The sequence below is a fragment of the Notolabrus celidotus genome, chromosome 10 (assembly GCF_009762535.1).
Source record: "Notolabrus celidotus isolate fNotCel1 chromosome 10, fNotCel1.pri, whole genome shotgun sequence".
In the NCBI taxonomy this organism is placed as follows: Eukaryota; Metazoa; Chordata; class Actinopteri; order Labriformes; family Labridae; genus Notolabrus; species Notolabrus celidotus.
In genome coordinates, this window is record NC_048281.1 from 25438268 (window position 1) to 25458508 (window position 20241).

Genomic DNA, 20241 nt, shown 5'->3' on the forward strand with positions numbered 1-20241 from the left:
GCATACTTTTGAGATCTCCTCCTAGGGTTTTTCTCTAATTAAGTCCCAACAAGGCACATTCTATAGTAGACACATTGATGATTCAAAATTTTTCGAGGCATACCATTCACTAAAAGACTAAAATTGTGGGCGTGGCAGATTTTCAGGCTACTCATCAAACACACATCTTGCCATGAACAGGAAATGGATATTTAGGGGCTTAGGGTTAGGTTTAGGCTAACCCTAACCCTAAGCCCCCAAATATCCATACTCTTAGCCCTGAAATCTCACCAAATCATCCGGCCGTGGCTCATACGAGGTGGTTGCTCACATGAGGTGGTGGCTGCATGTGTGCGAGGGCCCGTTCATCGACGCTTGCAGCTTTAATTTTGTTTTATTTTTGAGAATCACAAGAGGAAGCTCCCCTGTTGTTTTGTTTATATGTTATTGCAATAGAATGACTTAAGAACAAAAAACCTTAGAAAGGCAACATGGACACAAAAACAGTCGGACTATATATGACCACCTTTCCCAATTCCCAGCTAAGGGGGTGATTATACGATGGAAAATATTTGAAGCGGACTAAACAAGGACTGTGATACTGAGGTGTTAAATGCCAAAAAAAATTGTATTGTATATCGTGACATTCCAAATAAAAAGAACATTAAAAAAAAAATAATAATGCTAAAAACATTGACAGAAGACACAAAAGTCAAAAGTATTTTTTTATTAATTAGCTTGCTGAGTTCATAAAACTTTAACTGGCACTTTGCATAACTTGTATCATTCAAAACAACATAACCATAAAATCATAATTTGATTATAAAGTAGAAATGACCTGCATAGAAGTTTTCAAACACTCACAGCAGTAGTGCAGTAAATATAGGATAATACTGTTAGATAGTGTTTTCAACATGTGGTCGATGTCATGTGGCTGGAAAAAAAAAAGGGTCCATCTTAAACCAAGTCCAGGTCTCTACCGCTGCCTCACTGTAAACTGAGATTTATTGACTCTGCATGTTTGTTTCAGCTTAAAACCACACAAGTTGACCTACCAGCTGACACTTACTGCTCTGGTTTGTGCAATAATAATAATAATATACAAACTAAAGAAGCTTTTTATATTACAGAGGTGTAGCTGCACACAAGTAACTTTAAAATCTACAGAATCCATAAACTGAACTCTCATCTTTGCATCTGTAACAAAGGCTGCATAAGTAGTCTGATTGTGAATGAATCCCATTATGTTTCCAAATAGGGCCAAGTGCTATAACAAAATCACAGAAGCTGCAACACAGCTTCAGAATAAGGTACTGTACTGCTACAGAAACCCTCGACTGCAAATGCTTCTGCAAAAAAAAAATCTAAAATATCACATCATCATGATTTTTACTTATTTTTCTACAAATATATATAAAAGGTGTGAATTAATAACAGTCAATAATGAGTAAGATACATTTCTAGGTTATTCAGCCTAATCTGTAACAGTTTAAGACTTCTTCTTCTTCTGCCTCTGCTCAGAGTGTAACTTATAATTCGAGCTTTGGGTCACTTTATAACCCAGACACCGTCAGCATAGCCGGATTGAAAGCCACCAGGACTATTAAGCGCTAACTAGTTTGACCTGAACCTTTTTTATTTTTATAAAGGCTTCAATCTACGTTCTTGTTTTTTTTTAAATACTTTTGCTGTTTCCAAAACCGCCTACTATACTAGCAGTACGTACTGATTTGTCCAAAATTCAGTATGTATTAAGCAGTATGTGAACAAGAGCAAAATCTGTAATATGCCAAAACTCCCCGGATGTCTACTGGTTCGGGAAAATTTCACAGTATGCATCAGACCAGTCTGCCTCATGTACTGTTTCCCACAATGCACAGCGCTCATTCCGCTTTTTCTTTTTCCTTCTTTTTTGACAGGAGGAAATCCGTTTTTGGGTGCTGTGAAAATATAAACCACTTCCTAACTTTTTAAATCATAAATGGATGCTAAAGAAGCAGGACTACATTAGTAAGTAGTATGTAGCCGGCCGTTTCGGAAACAGTTTCCGAAACGGCCGGCTACACACTACTTACTAATGTAGTAGGCAGTAGGTATCGCCTACTACATACCATGTTTGAATTTAGTATGTAGTATGGCTGTTCTGTTCGATCTGTGTTGCAGTACGCTGGGCCAGACGTCACTGGATTTCCGGTTTCGGTAAGCGGAAGTAAACAACGGCGAAGCTGATTGTAAATCTGCTTCTTTGGCATCCCCTTATGATTTAAAAAGTTAGGAAGTGGTGTATATGTAATTTGATAACTTCCACAGCCCCTTAAAACGGAGTTCCTCCCATCAAGAATGAAAGAAAAAGCGGAAAGAGCGCTGTGCATTGTGGGAAACACAGTACGCAACGCAAACTGGTCCGATGCATACTGTGAAATTTTCCCGAATCAGTAGACATCCGGGGAGTTTTGGCAAACTGCAGATTTTGCTCTTGTTCACATGCTACTTACTGAATTTTGGCCAAATCAGTACGTACTGCTAGTATAGTAGGCGGTTTCGGAAACAGCCTCTGTTTTTCCTGTTATCTTGAAGTGCAAACAACCTTTGACCCCAAACTGAGAACCATGATTCCAGATGGCACATTTAACTGTCATAAATCATCTAAGTGTTTCACACAAGTGCAATAAGGAAGTAAGTTGGTCAGTTCAACAAAATAATAGAAAAAGTAAAGTGATATCAGGCAACTGGCAAAGTTCTTTCAAGTGAATATAAAACAACCACTCATGGCACGAGAATTCATCTCAGCTGGTCTGGCACTGTGGCAAATAATCCACTGTAACTAGTCTGTGTAATGATGCTACTGCCTGTAAGCTCCGCCTCCTGATTTTAGCATGTACAGCCAATGCACACACCAGATCTAGTCTGGAATGACATGAGAAATAGATGTGACAGTGATGGTAATGATTGAAAGGCTTCCAATGTGAGACCACTTGTCAGGGAGGGGATGACGAGCCGGGTAGGACTAATGGAGTCCTTTTGAGAAATCACCCCCCGGGTCGACGTAGCATCTTTGGGTCCCAGTTCTTGAATCGATCTTTGGGTTAGGGTCAGTTTTTGAAGGCTCCACAGCGGCTGGCTCGACATATAAAATCTTTGAGCAGGTTGCCATCAATTTGCCAGAAAGCAGCTGTCTGGGTGACTTCAGTCAGGTGGTTTACGCAAAATTTAAAGCAGAAGTCTTCCAGGTCCTGAGGGAGGAGGATGAAAGTACACATCAGAAAATAGTTCAATAAGAAATGTCATATGAATACCAGGCAGTAACCTCAGGGGCTGAAAAATGAAACAGAAGCTGAGATGCAAAAAAACTGCAGTTCCTTGAGTGTCCACTTGAGGCTGGCTCCAAAATCCAAGGAAAGTCCTTCAGAGTCCATCTTAAGGAGCTAATTTTTACAGCAGAAATTATCATGTTTACACCCCGGTCTCTGACTGCTTTTATTGACGGGTGGGCGCAATGTACCTGTTTGGAAGGCAGCAGGCATAGCTAGCATTTCAAATATGGTGAAAATGCCAAAGCCTGTGGTGGGGAGAGCACACCTCCCCTCTCTTTCATGTGCATACATGACAAGCCAAGGCAGGGAGAGCAGCAACAAAGACCACCAGGGGTACAAAACAGAGCAGGCATCAGTGACATTACATATGACACTGATGAAATCAGACACAGCGTAAAAGGAGGGTGCTGGGATGGCGGTGGGTTTCAAAGCGGTTGGCAGGGGGAGCAGAAAGAGAAGGCAGGTTAAGGCAGTTTATATAGAACCATATTTTGATGTTTGCCAAATGGATGTGTCGATGTGATCAGCTGAGCTGTCAGCTGATAGGGGCTGGTGTTAAGAGCAGCTAATGCACTCTGGACTGAGCTTGATTTCGTAGCCTGCCTGAGCTAACACTATGCTCAATTTCAGTCTGTATCATAACCAGGGTTTACGTTAGCCGGTATTTATCGGCTTTTAGCCGGTTTTAACTTGCAGTTGTCTGGCATATAGAGACATCATGGGCCAAAATGTCCGGCGGTAAAAATACATAATATAAAAAAACCATATTGCTCATAATTTAAGCTGTTTTTTTTTCCTTTAAACTGCATGTGAAAAAGTGGTCTAGTCTTATATTCAGAGTCTACACTTTTAAATACCAACATTGGTTCATGACCGTGCCGTGAAGCAGCTGATTTTTTTGGGTCACTCGACAGCCATGTCACGTTTACTGATTGACAGCGGCACTGAGAAAACAGTCGGACCTGAATGCTCAGAAACATCAGGAGAACGCTTCAACACTGATGACGGACGCGTGAAGATTTGTATAACCACATCTCCTACATTGACAAGTTTACAGAAGGTTATGATGCTTTAATCAAGTTTAGTTTCCCAGCATGATGAGATATGAATATCAAAACAAACTCGGTGATGGCCACCTTCCAAAACACTTCAAGGGGACTGATAGCGTGCGCGTGGATTACTCCCTTCAGTGCAGTGTGCAGAGGACATTACCAAACATTCACATGTTACTTGCATGCGGAATTCAGGGCGGAGTCAGGTGCAGAGGGGCACAGAGGACACCAGACTGATTAGATCATGAAGTGCTCTATAATATCCATGTGAATGTAAACCGGATTATGCAAACTGCACTTTAAGGAAAGAAAGGGGGCGTAATCTCTGTCTGTTACGATATGGTACAGTCTCTCTCCATCCCCCTCTTTCTCAATACAGCAGGTCGGCATCGACACGCTGTCCCCCGGTGCTTGACCATATTATTTATTAATTGATTAATTTCAAATTGTAGTGTTCTCAGTGTTGTATTGCTGGTAAATGTAAGTTATTAAGAAGATCGGGCATTCAGAGCGGATGTCTGACGGTTATTCTATATGGCCGGAGTTCTGGAATATCACCGGCCAAATTGACCAACACAAAAAAAAGTCTACCGTTAACTCTGATCATAACCAGTTAAAGCTTATAACAGCAGGTTTAATGGAGGTGCTTCAGGTAAGCAAAGACCAATCCCTCTCTCTCTCCGTCAGTAAATACTGTTGTGCATCTCCTACCTGCTGTGATCTCTCCTCTGTCTTCTAGTCTGTAACTGATAGTGAATGCGTACCTCTGCATCATATCGCACGGCAGCCGACAGCAGGGAGAAGGCGTTGTCCACGGTGATTCCTCTCTTTATGATATGCTGACACAGACGCTTCAGGCGGTTCTCACAGTATGACGTGGCAAGATCCAGCAGCCCTGACGGAACAGAGTCACATATAGTAACACTGTTAGTATTCACGACACGCACACACATGCAAATGTCAGTAAAAGTTAGGCTGTGACGTGCATGTGTTTGTGACTCTGACCGATGGCGTCCTCAGGAGGCAGCTCCACGTTGTCAGTGTAGAGGAACTCCAGGAAGGAGCGGTACACCGGGTAGGAGAACTGGTCTATCTCTATCACCTCCTTCATGTCTTCATTCCAGTGAGACTGGAACATGGACCTGAAGTGTTCACACCTGCAAGACAGCGTGTTCACAAATGTTTCATGTATTCTTTCTCATTTATATGATATTCTATAGAACCACGGCATGACGTGACAGCTGAGGGTTTAAGTCCCCGACCTGATTTTGAGAATTGCTTTGTGGACACAGATATATTTGCCGTCCACGCAGAACTTGAGGTCGGCTGTCTCTGGGTTGTCAAACTCTTTCTTCAGAGACTGAGCCACGGTCAAGAAGTCATCGTGCTCTGGAGGGAGAAAACACACCCACGCACACACACCCACGCACGCACAACACATCGCCTTTGGCATTAGTGTGATAAAAAACTGGAACAGATATCTGAATAACTTTTACTTTCACAGCTGAAACACAAAACTGCAGGTAGTTTGTGTCCTTTTGCTGAGGCTCAATGTGAATCTAATAGTTCCTTCAATAAATTCCCTGAAGCGTTGAAATGTAGCACTAATTAAAGGTCAGTTTATGACAGCGCTCTGATACACTGCCAGGTAATGATTTGTTCACTGGATGTTAACTCTGCATTTCAATAATGCTATTTAGATGTTCGGCTGGTCTTTTAGTCAGTGGACATCAGGTCAGCTGACGATGCAAAAATGTGAAATCATAGCCATCATTACTGTTGAAAGTTAAAAGTCTTATTCTACAAGATTACATTGTAACTACTGCTGAGAGACAAATTACAAAAAAATTTTTTTGGGATGTTTGCGTTTAGTTGACTAGAGGTTAAATATCATCACCCTCACTGGTTTGCACCTGAATTACTCATCAGTTAATAAATTATTAATCATTTTAGTATAAGATAGGCCTGAGACAACCAGCAGGGGATATAGCTCTGGTCAGTAGCTGCTGCCATCAAGCTGAAACGCTCTACTACCCAGATGTAAACAAGCACAGATGGCATCTTGTATTTCCGCATCTCAATCTGTTAGTATTTTGTTCTAGAAAATGAAGATAAAGTTGTATGTAGGCTGTGTCTGATTAAAGTAACATATAACCACTCAACCACAGCAACTATAACCAGCAGAGGTAGGTGGATGCTAAACTGCAAGAAGGATCGAAGGCTGGTGGTGCTAGCTCTGCTAGTATTAGCCACACTCAGCAAACCAGTTGGACATTGTTTACCAACACTTCCACGGACTCTGATATATAAATTGCATTAAATTTGGACTGTTTTCTTTTTTTAAGTTAAATATTGGGCCTTTTGCCTTTATGTGATAGGGCAGCTGAAGAGAGACAGGAAACGTGGGTAGTAGAGAGTGCCGGAAGTCGAACTGGCGACCTCTGCGACGAGGACTATAGCCTCGATACGTGGGGCGCTTAGACCGCCAGGCCACAATTGCCCAATATTTGGACTGTTTTCTGAGGGTTTTCTAGACTAGTTGGTTGATAGGTTGGTATTTATTGATATATTTATTTTGTGTATTGAGATGGCTACATACTTCCCTAATTTACTGCAAATGTCTCCCTTGCACGTATATTTCAGGTCCAAGAACCATGGGGGAGGGACTTTTGCAGGTTTATATTGTTTTTTTGTTTGTTTTTTTGCATTGTGATAATTAAAATGACATGGCTGTATACATTTTTACTGAGAGTTTATTGGATGATGTACACCTGCAAAGTCGGTCAAATAAAAAAAAGACTAGTCTATTTGGTCAGAATTTAAATATGTTGAACCGACTAGGAATTGTCACTTATGAACATCCCAATTTTAATCCCCACAAAAAAGTATTAAATGCTATTTACAAATGTCCAAGAGTAATGACTACCTTAATAATTATTAAAGTTAAAGTTACGTTTGAGTTTTACTGAATGATTAATTAAAAGAACTTTGTAACCCTTTGTTAAACAGGCAATGTTTAACTTACTCTCTATGTAGCCGGCTCTATTTTTTTTTTTCAAATATGTTTGCAGTATCCTGGTTTGTATGACGAGTAAAACTGTTGTGTTTCATTTATTGGCACTAGAACTAGCATTCAGGGCCAGTAAATATAGCAACTAAGATCTTTTATAAATAAAGTGGTTTGCATGTTTTTGTCTGCCTTTTGTTAAAACATTTTAATCACTCCATAGATACTTGTATTTATCTCAATTCCATTTGTAACATTGTATATATCTAAATTGTATTCTAACTTATTCTATCTTTATTTATCTATTTTTAGTTTTACTTTTTTTATTTTACTAATTGGAACTTTTCTTGATTGTACTTATGTCTGGGTTGCTGCAACAACTGAATTTCCCCCCAGGGGATCAATAAAGTAATATCTTATCTTAAAGCTCTGCTGGTTTCTCACAGAGTGAGAAAATGCTCTTCACTCAGGAATCCAGAGAGCTGCTTCCCCTGTGTAACCTCTGATACAAGCAGAAGATGTTATTTCAAAAACCCCTGCCGAGGAAAATCATATAACTGTGTGCAGAGTGAAGCTTTGCAGCACATTGGAATTTTGCTGTAAACTTGATCACTTCATGCTGAAGAAGAAGAATTTCTAAAAACTAGTTGTGGAAAATGAGCATCAGTAACTTGATGTGAAGTCAATGGATTTAAAAATGTGACAGAAACTGTGAAGTCCTTTCATCACTACGACATGATTGTACCTTGTCTTACCCATGGAAAGAAGCCTCCACATCACTGAGGGTGTAGCAAAGCATGCAAAGACATCATCGGTGCAGGTGAAATGTGTGAGGTGGGGCAGCACTAAAGACTGACCCCTGCACTGGCCCCACATGTACACCTGACCGCTCTGAGTCTTTGCAGCTGATGTGTGTGTGGAGTGACACGCAGCGATCTCCACGATCCTGTGAGAGGAGGCAGAAGAGAGGACTGAGCAGAGAGTTCGACAGTGAGAACACAGTTCATCATCTCTGTGGTTATGTTCTCACTCACCTCTCTTTCTCGGCCATGATCTGAATGGGACTCAGTTGGTTGCTCTTGTTGCCGGTGCCCAGTTGACCGTATGTGTTGGCGCCCCAGGCGTAAAGCAAGCCCTCGTCGGTGAGTGCAAGAGAGTGAGCGTAACCTGAGGCGATCTGCAGGACGAGGAAAAACGAACTTCAGATTTTAACCAATTATTCTGTTAGCAAAACGAGCAACACCTGCTTCACACTGAATAAAACAACAAGGTAACGACCTGTTGATTAATTTAAGACCCCATTATCCTCAGAATGGAAATGATGAGTCTGTTTACAGACAGAAGATAGATGACAATTCTAACTCTATCAACCAAAGAAATTCAAATATTGGGATGTGCACTGCTTCATACAGTCATAAAAATGTAAATAATCTTGAGTCCTGATCTTGATCCTCTTCATGATCTTGTTATCTCCAGTTCAATAACTATATAAAGGGTCTTCCGATATAGAGGAAGAAAATCAATTTGAAAATGAAAAAGTATGTCTGGACTGAAACTGAAAAAGGTTTTGAACAAGCATACCAGGGAACAAACCCTGCTACAGCTTGAAGTTTGAGCAAATGTAAACATCTCTGTGTCAAGAGACCCCAAATTCTCAGTCTAAGCCTTCATAGATCATGAAGTTAACCCTTCACACATTTTTCTACAAACATTAGAACAGTGCCCCTTTTCTCTGTTTGTGCGCTTGTTTTTTTATTTAAATTTTGGGCATCTCTGACACCTGAAGAGAGACAGGCAACACAGGGAGCAGAGAGCAGGGGAAAGACGTGTAGCAAATAGTCGAAGAACCACAACCTTTGCACATGGGGGCGTGAGCCCAAACTGCCAGGCTAACAGCGCCCCCTGTCTGTGCTTTTTTAAATACAGGTTGTTATTGATTGTCTTAAAGTGGAAGGCTCAGGCTATAGGCTAAAAAAGATGACGACTCATCAATTTAGCTAATCAGGTTTAAAGCATTTGATTTAAAACACTTTTTGGTTGAGACACTCTTAATAAGATCCAACCATACCTACCCACTCCTCATGAATAATTTCCATTTAACTTAGTTCATGTCTTTAAAAGTACTTATTTACCTTTCTTTGTACAGATAGTCTTTTTATTTTTATTTAGAATTTTTGGATTTGTGTTTAGGTTTATATATTTATTGTCCTTACTGTCTTGTTGTGTCCTTCCTGTCTTGTTGTGTCCTTCCTGTCTTCTTGTGTCCTTCTTGTCTTGTTGTGTCCTTACTGTCTTGTTGTTTCCTTACTGTCTTGCTGTGTCCTTACTGTCTTGTTGTGTCCTTACTGTCTTGTTGTGTCACTACTGTCTTGCTGTGTCCTTCCTGTCTTGTTGTGTCCTTCCTGTCTTGCTGTGTCCTTACTGTCTTGTTGTTTCCTTACTGTCTTGCTGTGTCCTTACTGTCTTGTTGTTTCCTTACTGTCGTGTTGTGTCCTTACTGTCTTGTTGTGTCCTTACTGTCTTGTTGTGTCCTTCCTGTCTTGTTGTGTCCTTCCTGTCTTGTTGGTAAGTATCAGTGTTCCATTCACAACGTCAAATTCCTTGTGTGTGCAAGCTCACTTGGTAATAAAGCTTTCTTGAGTCTTGAATCAGCTTAAATGTCTCTTAATAATTCTATAATTGGACCACTGAATAAGTCACAATCAAAAGATGATGTACCATTCAAATTGTTAACTAGCTTTCAAAAGGATCATCTTAGTATGTATATAAGTGTATCTCAAACCTGTTGCACACATAAACCCTGCAGGGCAGCGAGGCGACAGGGAGTGAGCTGGTTCCCGTTGTTTCCTAGTCCAAGCTGTCCATTCCCGTTGTAGCCCCAGCCGTACACCTGCAGAGGCACAAAGACAACATGAGTGCTGCGGAGACGACAGATGGATAACACCGAGTTTAAAGGCGCGTTACAAATCAATCGCTCACCTCTCCGTTGTCCACCACTGCCACGGACGAGGTCTGACCACAGACGATGCTGATGGCCACCTTGTTCTGCAGACAGCTGGACACTCTGCGGGGAGTGGGCTGGTTCGCCGTGGAGCCAGAGCCGACCTGACCGCAGTTGTTGTAGCCCCACGCGTACACCTTGGAAGAAGATTTAGTTTTATGTTTGTTTATATAGTTCAACCAGATTCAAATCTCATTCAGGAGGGAGACCCGGCCAAGACAGCACACCAGCTGTCATGAGGCCACAATAGACACACAACACAGAGACAGAGACATCAAGTGAACCTTCTCAGAGTTGATTGAATCAACTCAGATCAGCTGTTCTGACACCAAAAACTGTTGCTGTTTTCGAAACCTCCTTCTGAACTAGCAGTACGTACTGATTTGGTCAAAATGTAGTATGTACGTAAACAAAAGCAAAATCTGCAGTATGCCGTACTGATCCGGGATCATTTCTCAGTATGCAGCACATCGTTTCTCACGATGCACAGCGCTAACATTCGTCTTCTTTTTTCCAGTTTATGGCGGTTGGCACTACATTTTTTGGTATCACTGCCACCCAAAGCTCAAACTTCATTCCTTGTTAGTATGCAGTAGGTGGTTTGGAAAACAGTCTCTGTTTCCCATCTGAGAGTAAATCAACTCAAAGTTCAGGGTTAGTCTCAGAGTTTGCTGAAACGTACCCTATGCTCTAAATCCAAGCTTTGAAATCTCCTTAGAGGATGCTAAACATTCCTGAATGTTTACAGCAGCAAAGCTTCTTAATGCTAATGTGTATTCTGAGTGAGTTATTCAGCAGTTTGACAATGAAAGCAATCTGCAATGACTAACCACTCAAATAAAAAAAGTCTGACATTTGGAGAAATATTCTTTTTTTTTTTTTTTTCTCAGTGAATACATTTCTCATTCTTGGTTCCAAATCATCCAAAAATTCCTGAGACATTACTGTGGAACAGGTTTGCTTGAGAGTGAGGATAGTTTTCTAACTTCTTAAAGCAGGAGATCAATAACTGCTCTGATTGGTCTACAGGCCCTCAGGGGGACGTCTTTCCTTTGACAGACACTCACTTCTCCTGAGTCCGTCAGAGCCATCGAGTGGTGGGAGCCACACGACACCTCCGTAATCTTCTTATTGAGCAGGTTGGCCGACACGAGCACCGGAGAGACTCCTTGGTTTGTTGTCCCGTTACCCAGTTGGCTGTAACCGTTATGACCCCAGGCGAACAGCTCTCCGTCTGAAACACACGATGATTAGTCCTTCAGCTGCATTTTTTAATCCCAAAAGTGAAGTGAAACATTTCTGTGCAGCTACCTTCTGTGGCCAGCAGGATGTGGGGACCGCTGCCGTAGCTCATGCTGACCACCTTCCTCCCGCTCAGGAAGTCCAGCTTCTTGGGCACGATGGTGCTCAGGCTGTCACCTGTTCCCAGGCAGTTACTGCAGTTCAAACCGAACACGTACACCTGAGGGTGGACAGACAGAGAGAGAGAGAGAGAGAGAGAGAGAGAGAGAGAGAGAGAGAGAGAGAGACAGAGACAGAGAGAGAGAGAGAGAGAGACAGAGAGAGAGAGAGAGACAGAGACAGAGACAGAGAGAGAGAGACAGAGAGAGAGAGAGAACACAGATGTAAATCAGGAGGTAAAAGGTCACATTTCAAAACACACAAACATCAACAGTGGACGGTGCTGATAAGACCTCGGGTGACGCCAACAGTTCCTCTCTTCACACAAACAGTGCCGCACCGACACAGAGAACGAACTTCCACAAGAGCTTTTAAAAAGAGTAATACCAAAGACTTTACGTACTGAATGTGCAAACTAACAATTGCATTCACACAAGCTGCTGATCAGGACCAGTAATTAACAACAGCTTTGAATTCATGGTTCAACATATGACTGACGGCCTTGTTGAGGAAGAAAATTCCCACATTCCTTTAATACGTGCAATTTCAAAAACTGGCTTTTCTGCAGAAAACTAAAAAATTGCACGTGTATTAAAGCGGTGTTATTAGTTTTTTGGCCACTAGGGGTCAGCAGAACAAGCTGTGAACATAACATTGACATACATTTTCCTTGTTATCATCACATACAGCTGACATGAGAAAGATTTACATGAATTGAAAGTCATGTTTCTGACTTCCTAATGAATTAAATCCATTATTGTCTGTATTTTAACTATATTATCTCCACTGAGAGAACTATCCTGCGGTTTAGCTTGACACTCAGATAAACGCTAACATTGTCTGTGTACTTTTTGCATCCAGGCTGTTACATCACATTTGTTCTTTTAGAATAAGAGACAGTTTTGATGGCCTGGTATGTCCACAGATTTCAGAAATCTGACTACTATCAAAGTACATACACAGAAACTGATCTACGAAGGTAGCAAAAGCTTATTTCGATAAAATCATCTGCCTGCTGTGGCCACAAAAAGGTAATGTAAAACTACTTCACGTTCATGTCAGCATCTTTGCACTCACCACAGCACTATTATCATATATTATTTTTAGCCTATACATATTAGTCATGCCTATTTTGTATTCTTTTGTGTTTATAGTTGATGTTATTGTTGTAATTATATTTATATTTTTTTATTTTTATGCCTTATTCTTATGCCTTTGTACAAAGAGAGCACAGTTTACCAAAGACAAATTCCTTGTGTTCAAGCATACCTGGCCAATAAAGCTCATTCTGATTCTGATTCTGAACTGACGATGTGTTGTTTGTTTTTGTTTTTTCGTTGTTAAATTAGTGTCGTTTGGATGTCCTGTATGCTTTTTGAGAAGAAAATAAACAACACAAATATGTTTAAAAAACAAAACACTGAGCTGAAAGGTGTTAAAACGGAGTGTAGCTGAGAGCAGCTGCCGAGTTTGGTGATAGATGTTTGAGTTTTGTCATTATTATGACACATTGATTTACCACGTGTCATCATTTCATCCATTCCCAGTATAAAGATATCGATTGTTGCATTGAATTTCAACACTGTCTCTGCCAATCACTACATCACTTTCATATCATATTGTAACTCTGCAGAACAGACATTATGAAACGTAAGAGTGTTTGTTAGAAGAAAATAACGACTGCTTTAAATGTGTGAAACAATCTAACAGCTCACATTATGGTAGAGTCAACAAAACATTAACATTCAGCCGTGCACACTCTCACTCCTCAAAGCATCCTCTTGGTCTAACATCACCTTGAAAGGTCAGACTCTACCTCACCTCATCATCGTTGGTGATGTAGATGGCCTCATTAGCAGACGATCCAAACACACATGCTTTCCGTATATTGGAGAGCTCCTGAGGCCCCATTAGGCTGAAAATGGGCCATTTGGTTACGTCCACCATGACGATGAGCCCCCTGTGAGTGTGTGTGGCAGAAGGCGGCAGAGTGGCGGAATGACCCTCAGTCCACAGGCAGGGCAGGGGACAGGGGCAGGGGGAGGGTGTGGGTCAGGAAGGTTGCCAGTGCTGCTGTCTCTGTCGTGATGATACGTGAGAATAAAGTCATTATGGAAGAATGCAACACCTTTAACAATCAACACAAACACTCCTTGTTATAAGGGAATGAAACAAAGTGGAAAAAATTTATTATAAAACTTAACAGATTTACACACTGCAAAAACTGAAATCTAAGATTGAACATCTCAGACAGGGTGAAATTTTCTTATTTTTTGCCTGATGAGAAAGTTTTAGTGTCTCACTTATTTTGAGTGTTTTGGTCTTAAATTATCTCAGTAAGATATTACAGCTTGTTACTGAGATGTTATGACCTATACTGAGTAATACATGCTTGAAACTAGAATATCAACTGTTACAAAGCTGTTTCATCAACACTCACAAGCAGGGTCTGAAATTAACTTTCTTCACTGCCTGCCACTGCAGCAGGCAAGTACATTTTTTTTGTCTGCCACTCAGATTTTCTACCTGCCACTTTTAAAATATATGCGCCAATTGAAAGAAAAAAATATTTCGACATCATGTAGTTGCTTATGTGTCTTGGATGATTTGTGGTCTTTTACAGCCTCCAACTTCATATTTTATGTCCCACAAACAAAAGAACCTTCTCGTCTGTCCATCGGTAATGTTAACTCCTTACAGACTGAGTGAGCAGCATTAGTCCAGTGGTTCCCAAACTTTTTCTGCCACTTCAGTTATATCACACATAGACAAAGTTGGCCTCGTTAGCAATGCAGAAATAGGTGAATTATTTTTATTAAGCCCCCCCCCCGGTCGTACCTTGTACCTACAATTTCCCTGTCTGCCAAAATGGAGGATGGCCTAACGGTTTTACTCGCCCTTCCTCACCACAGGTCACATTTGGCAGGTGGCGGGTGCTAATTTCAGACCCTGCTCCCAAGTATAAAACTGCTTCAAGCATGAAATAAGAAATCATGACTTTGACACAATTGTATCTCGTCACACAATTAAAACAAATGACAGCCAAATGTAACCCACTGTTTCATTTAAATGAAACAATAGATAATATGTACTACTATATTTTAGTACAGTTGGCACAGTACTGTAAACTGACACTTAATATTTAAACATTTAACATTTCAAACCGTTTCTAACAGAAATAATTACCTTCAGACAAGTTCTTCCAAATTATAATGCATTAATATGATTTATGAATTCCACAGCTTTTGGCTCCTTAAAGAATTTTAAGAAAATGATCCTACATAATGAGAAATATATTCTTTAACTTTTGTCTTTCCATCAAGAAAAGTAAATTAGTTTTAGTATAACTTTGCTGGTTTCAAGAAATGTAACGCCTAGTGTATGTCACTATGTCAAGATAATGGCACTAGCCTTTACTTAATTTAAGAATATTTTTCAACACATTGAGAAAAGAAGTCTCATATTGTTTTTATTTCTATCAAGAAAAATGCACTTGTTATTAGTAAAGAATACACTCATTTTAAGGTATTTCTCGGTTCATTGAGGTTAGATATTTTTACTTGTTTTGGAAAGTCTTGGCAAGCCAAATTTTCTTGTTCTGTTGGCAGATCATTTTGTTTTGTTTAAGCACTATACCCACAATTTTTGTATATTGTTTCTTGTTTTTGAAGGCTGGCTTTTTGCAGTGCAGATTGAACAGATTTATTCTGAATAACGTTAAGCCCAAGCATGACTTCTCTGAGGAGATTACTGAGAAGTTGGGTAATGTGGAGTAAAAGTGGCTCAATCAGATCTGGGCTGGTATGTAAAAAGCTCCTTTGAGTGAAACTGTGTCTGATTGTAGCAGTAATGCAACCAAGCGATTAACAATATGTGGTTTCTGGTGTCACGTCTGAGCAGTAAACTCTCTCCTGTCAGGACTTTTAAAAAAAAATCACTCTTAGATTAGATTCTATTCTACGGCAGTGGACACACAGGTGTTCCTGATGACCAAAGATGGTGCTGATGCAATAAAGAAATATTTCTCTGATGAGGACATTTAAACATTTTAATTAAAAACTAAACTAGGATGCTTTCCCGAGGACTCCTGTGTTTGAACAGCTGTTGTAAACTCAACAAACACTGACACGTTCAACTGAAGGTCGCCAGTTTACAGGGTCACTCTTTAAACTGTAACACCAGGAGCTGACAGAGATGCATTCAAGCTATCAGGCTCAGAGAAGATAACTGTTAAAGAGTTTTTCAACCAAGTGAATCACAGTTGTGTGTTAAGTTATTGTGGACGGCAGATGAAATGTAAACAATGTTATTCTACCAATCAGAAATGTTCAGCATTCCAGGCCCCGCCCCCTAAAAGTTCCACGACATTTGCAAAGTGCAATTTTTTTACATTTATTATTTATTTTATTTATTTTAGAATTAATAAGTAGTATTAGTTGTTAGATTTATCCAACCCTTTCTTTATATAGGTAATTTAATTTAGATTTTGGGGATACGTTTTTTGCTAGTCATTTGTTTTGTATATTTAGTATTTCTTTTGTTTGTTTTTGTTTGATTTGTAATTAGGAACTGTGTGCACATGAGGTTATTTAGGTAGGTAGGTGGCAGAAGGCCAGCATGCACCTGGGTGGATCTATGGTTTTTTACCAGCGCAAGAGAGGCAGCAGGAGCCGTGATTTTCTTTGTTCCTTGTTTGCTTGCTTGCCTTCAAAATAAACTATTAGAAACCGCTGAACTTTTGCATGGACATTGGACTTCTTATACCTGAGTACATCACATCCCCACGGTGCATCAGTGACCCTTTGATTAAGTTTAGTTAAAGTTTGAGTTTGAAATTTGATTTTTCTTTGAGTTTTTTTGTAATGACAAATGGCCACTAGAGTACTTTTAGTTTGCCTCTGATAATTTTTTTCTTTTAAATGGAGCAAGAAGGTATTTTTTTTATGTGGTGTAGTGTATCAACTTTATGGCCTAAATGTATTTTTACTTTGTGGCTTTTAACCGAGCATGAGAGTTGTGCGGTCTCTGTCTTTGTCTGTTCTTTTATTTCATTTTTTACAGTGTTTCTTTATTTGAAAAAAATATATTATGTGTTTTATATTATTATTATTTTATTATTATATTTATGTATTCATTTTGTGTGTTTTATGTTCTGTGTATTTTAACTTATTTTACCTCACTTGTTTTTTTTAAATGTGTTATATAAATAAAGTGGATTGGATTATACTAGCCCTGTGACAGGCTGGTGACTTGTCCAGGGTGTACCCAGCCTCTCGCCCAGTGACGGCTGGGATGATGGGATGGATGGGTTATACTACTTATCCTTGTAAAAGTAATCTCAATACTTAACCTCCTTTTTTTTTTTACAGTTACAACGAGAAACACTGGTTTAAATACATTTAAAACCCCAACTCCCCTGACATGTAGAGGAAGTTTACAAATATTGACTGATCTTGCATGAAAGAAAATTGTTATGATGCAACTACAAATATTGTTTTAAAAGATAACTTATTGCATTACATTAAAATATAACACCTAGCATGTACATCAATGTTCTACTAAAGTAAAAGTAGTTATTTATACTGCTTTAAGTTACATTTTTATAACTTTTCCTACCAGATATTTAGTAAAACTAATAATAATAATAATAATAATAATAATAATAATAGCCTTTGTAAATAGGTGGGTTTTGAGTCAGAATCTAACTTGGATGTTACCTCTCAAGCAAAAAACTCTTAAGGACTTTCATTCATAATGAGGTGAAAAATAATTTGTTTATGTCTCTAATATTTGTTTGAGGTCTTGGTGCAGTGATTTCCATCTCATGGTGACATTCATCCTCACATGCAGCCTGTCAGTTGTTGTGGGATGAATCCTTTAATTCCATGCTGTTTCTTTTGTCTCACTGGAACTGTTATTGGTAAAAACAGCTTATAAGACCTTAAGACTTTCTTAGTAAAGAGACTCAATGTGTTGAAAATCTAGGTCACAGAGGCTTTACGTGTTGTAACGTTACTAAACCAACACCGACACACATCACCTCCTCCACCTGTGTTATCTCAAACACACAGCAAACACTGACCACAAGACTGTTAATAAAAACACAGCCTGCTAGCTGTCTGATGTTGATGCCTTTGTTAGAAAGGCATTATTCAGCACACTGTGCAGCTGACACAACAGAGCAAAGTGAGCGGAGCTGCTACTAGATTCATCTCAGCTAACTTGGAGTTAGCAGACTAGCCCGGAAGGAAACAACTTTTTAACTTTTAGGAAGCAATAACAACATTTCCCGTAAACTCACGTGTTAAAAAGGGTTGTATCCGGTGTCGTTAACGGGTCTAGTTGACGGATCAACCGTGACACACGGGTCCGGTGGAGGGATGATGCCTGTCTTTGTTTTCACTCTGCGCTGGAGCTTCCACACTCAGCTGCTGTGACGCGTTATTTGCGGAAGTGAGGAAAAGTCACGTGATCTGACAGACCAAATGAATCGATGGTAGATGTAGTTTGACCTGGTAAACAGAGGTGGACAAAGTACACAGCTTTATTACTGAAGTCAAAGTATAGATACTCCTGGTCAAATATTACTCCAATACAAGTGAAAGTTGCTCTGTCAGATTATTACTTGAGTTAAAGTACTGGAGTACTTGCTTTTAAAAATACTTAAGTATTCAAAGTACTTCTTAAAAAATCTTAAAATGTTGTATTTTCAAAATAGACAAGAATACATAGAAGTACATTCTGTTACATTATGTTTATTTAGAAACCATAACTTGAAATCTCTAAACACTATACCATGGAATAAAAACAGAAACTAAGTTACTCCAAGCACAGACAACTTAGTTTAAAATATTCATCTGGAATGAAACAAATGTTATGTAGCTCAACACGCTTTCTCAGGTTGGATTGTGATTTTTTGTATGTTTGTGCAGAGTGGGAAACAGGGAGAACATTTCAAACGATACATATCATTCTTCATTTCAAAAACCTCTAACACGGGCTGAAGATATGGACATGAGTGCTCAGGTGGAGAATTATAGCCATCATTATCACCTCTAAATGAACTGCCTGATCTGAGTGAAATTTGCTCTGTGTTGCTCCATGTTCATACCATTTCCTCCAGATAACATAAACTAATTATTTACACACAATTCACTACCCCAGTTACTGTTCAGTGATTAAATCTACCTCACTCCCTGATAGTTATTGCAGTGAAGTAAAATACTGGAATCATTTCTTCTCAAATAAGGCAGATAACTATTTCGTAGTTCATCTCTTTATCTCAAAAACGGTTTCATTGTTAGAAAATTAACTTATCATATCTAGATATCCTTCTCTTGTTTGCTCTGTATATTGAGATAAATCCACATATTTCAGATGGAAAAAAGCTCAATAATTGCTGATAACTGACTTTGATTGTGGCTTTCAGACAACTGTAACAAAATTATTTACTATACAGTACTATCTAGCTGTTATAGTTAATTTAGTCATTTTATTTAACCCAGGGACTCCATCAGAAACTCAAATTTCAGGCCCTGATATATCCAGGAGCTTTTCTCTGATATCACATGACTTCAGTTAAAGTTTGTCACACAGTTGGACTCCAAAAAAAACGTTTCATCTTTAATGAAAATGTAAGAACCAAATTCAAAGGCAGCTAGGCACCTACTTTTGCAAAGGAACATTGGTCCAAAGTAGACTTTGTGTTATGGTTATTTGTCTTGCCATCTTCCTATGTTGAGTATAATCTCCAACCTTAATTCCCACAAATGAAATATTATTTGCCAAGCTAGCTGTGATAGTTTGTGGTATTTAAAATTACATATTTATAGAAAAAACCATAAACTAATACAAACTAGATCCAATCAGGTTTACAAAAAAGGGAATATTAAATATTACAATGTAAAAAAGCATCAATCTAAAAGCTACAATGAAGACCTGAAAGGTCACTGAGTCAAATGTTCAACTTTAGGCCAGTTATCTTTATACAATTGCATTTCCTCTTGTAGATACACATTCAGTTCCTGCAGGAATAATCAATCATTGCCCTTTGGTGATTTGAGTTACTAACTCTCCATGATGTCATGTCACAATAACTCAATTGAGGTAACCAAATTGTTTTTTGTTTTTTTTACGCAGACCGAGAGAAGTCCGCTGACCTGGAGTTACCTGTGCAGCAAAAATCAGTTTGTCTTGGATATCAGACAACTTCTCAAACCCCACAATCATCTGAGGCTGAAAATAGTGAGATCAATGCATTAGTTGTGAAATAGTTGAGCAAGCTATTCCCATATTTGACATATCTGTAATGTTAAGGACTACATTTTAGTTTCCTTTTAGACTTAATTTTAAGGCCAATTGTCACATTTTCATGGAGTGGATGTGCAGTTCTTAAATTCAGGAGCATAGAACCTTTTATGAGCCTTTGTTATAAAGCTAATTTCACTCTAATACTGATGCAACTCAATTTGGACTAACAGCGACTGT

At 39.3% G+C, this 20241-nt stretch overlaps 1 protein-coding gene across 1 annotated transcript; it reads right to left on the minus strand.

Moving 5' to 3' along the window:
• Window positions 1-691: 691 nt before the first annotated feature.
• Window positions 692-18201, minus strand: LOC117820762 (RCC1 and BTB domain-containing protein 1-like). Its single transcript, XM_034694682.1, has 12 exons — window positions 18056-18201; window positions 13576-13833; window positions 11665-11815; window positions 11421-11587; window positions 10332-10490; window positions 10135-10242; window positions 8387-8529; window positions 8108-8298; window positions 5608-5734; window positions 5351-5502; window positions 5110-5240; window positions 692-3212 (listed from the first exon to the last, which is right to left on the minus strand). The coding sequence occupies exons 2-12, from the start codon at window positions 13699-13701 to the stop codon at window positions 3072-3074; spliced, it is 1596 nt and encodes a 531-aa protein (XP_034550573.1). The 5' UTR covers window positions 13702-13833; window positions 18056-18201; the 3' UTR covers window positions 692-3071.
• Between the last annotated feature and the right edge of the window lie 2040 nt (window positions 18202-20241).

Excerpts from the sequence above, each read along its gene's own strand:
- LOC117820762 (XM_034694682.1), bottom strand. The coding sequence starts at position 13,701 with ATGGTGGACGTAACCAAATGGCCCATTTTCAGCCTAATGGGGCCTCAG. Across the intron at positions 10,491-11,420 it reads CTCTGACGGACTCAGGAGAA|GTGTACGCGTGGGGCTACAA; the intron begins GTGAGTGTCTGT and ends TCTTCTTCCAAG. Across the intron at positions 8,299-8,386 it reads ATCATGGCCGAGAAAGAGAG|GATCGTGGAGATCGCTGCGT; the intron begins GTGAGTGAGAAC and ends CTCCTCTCACAG.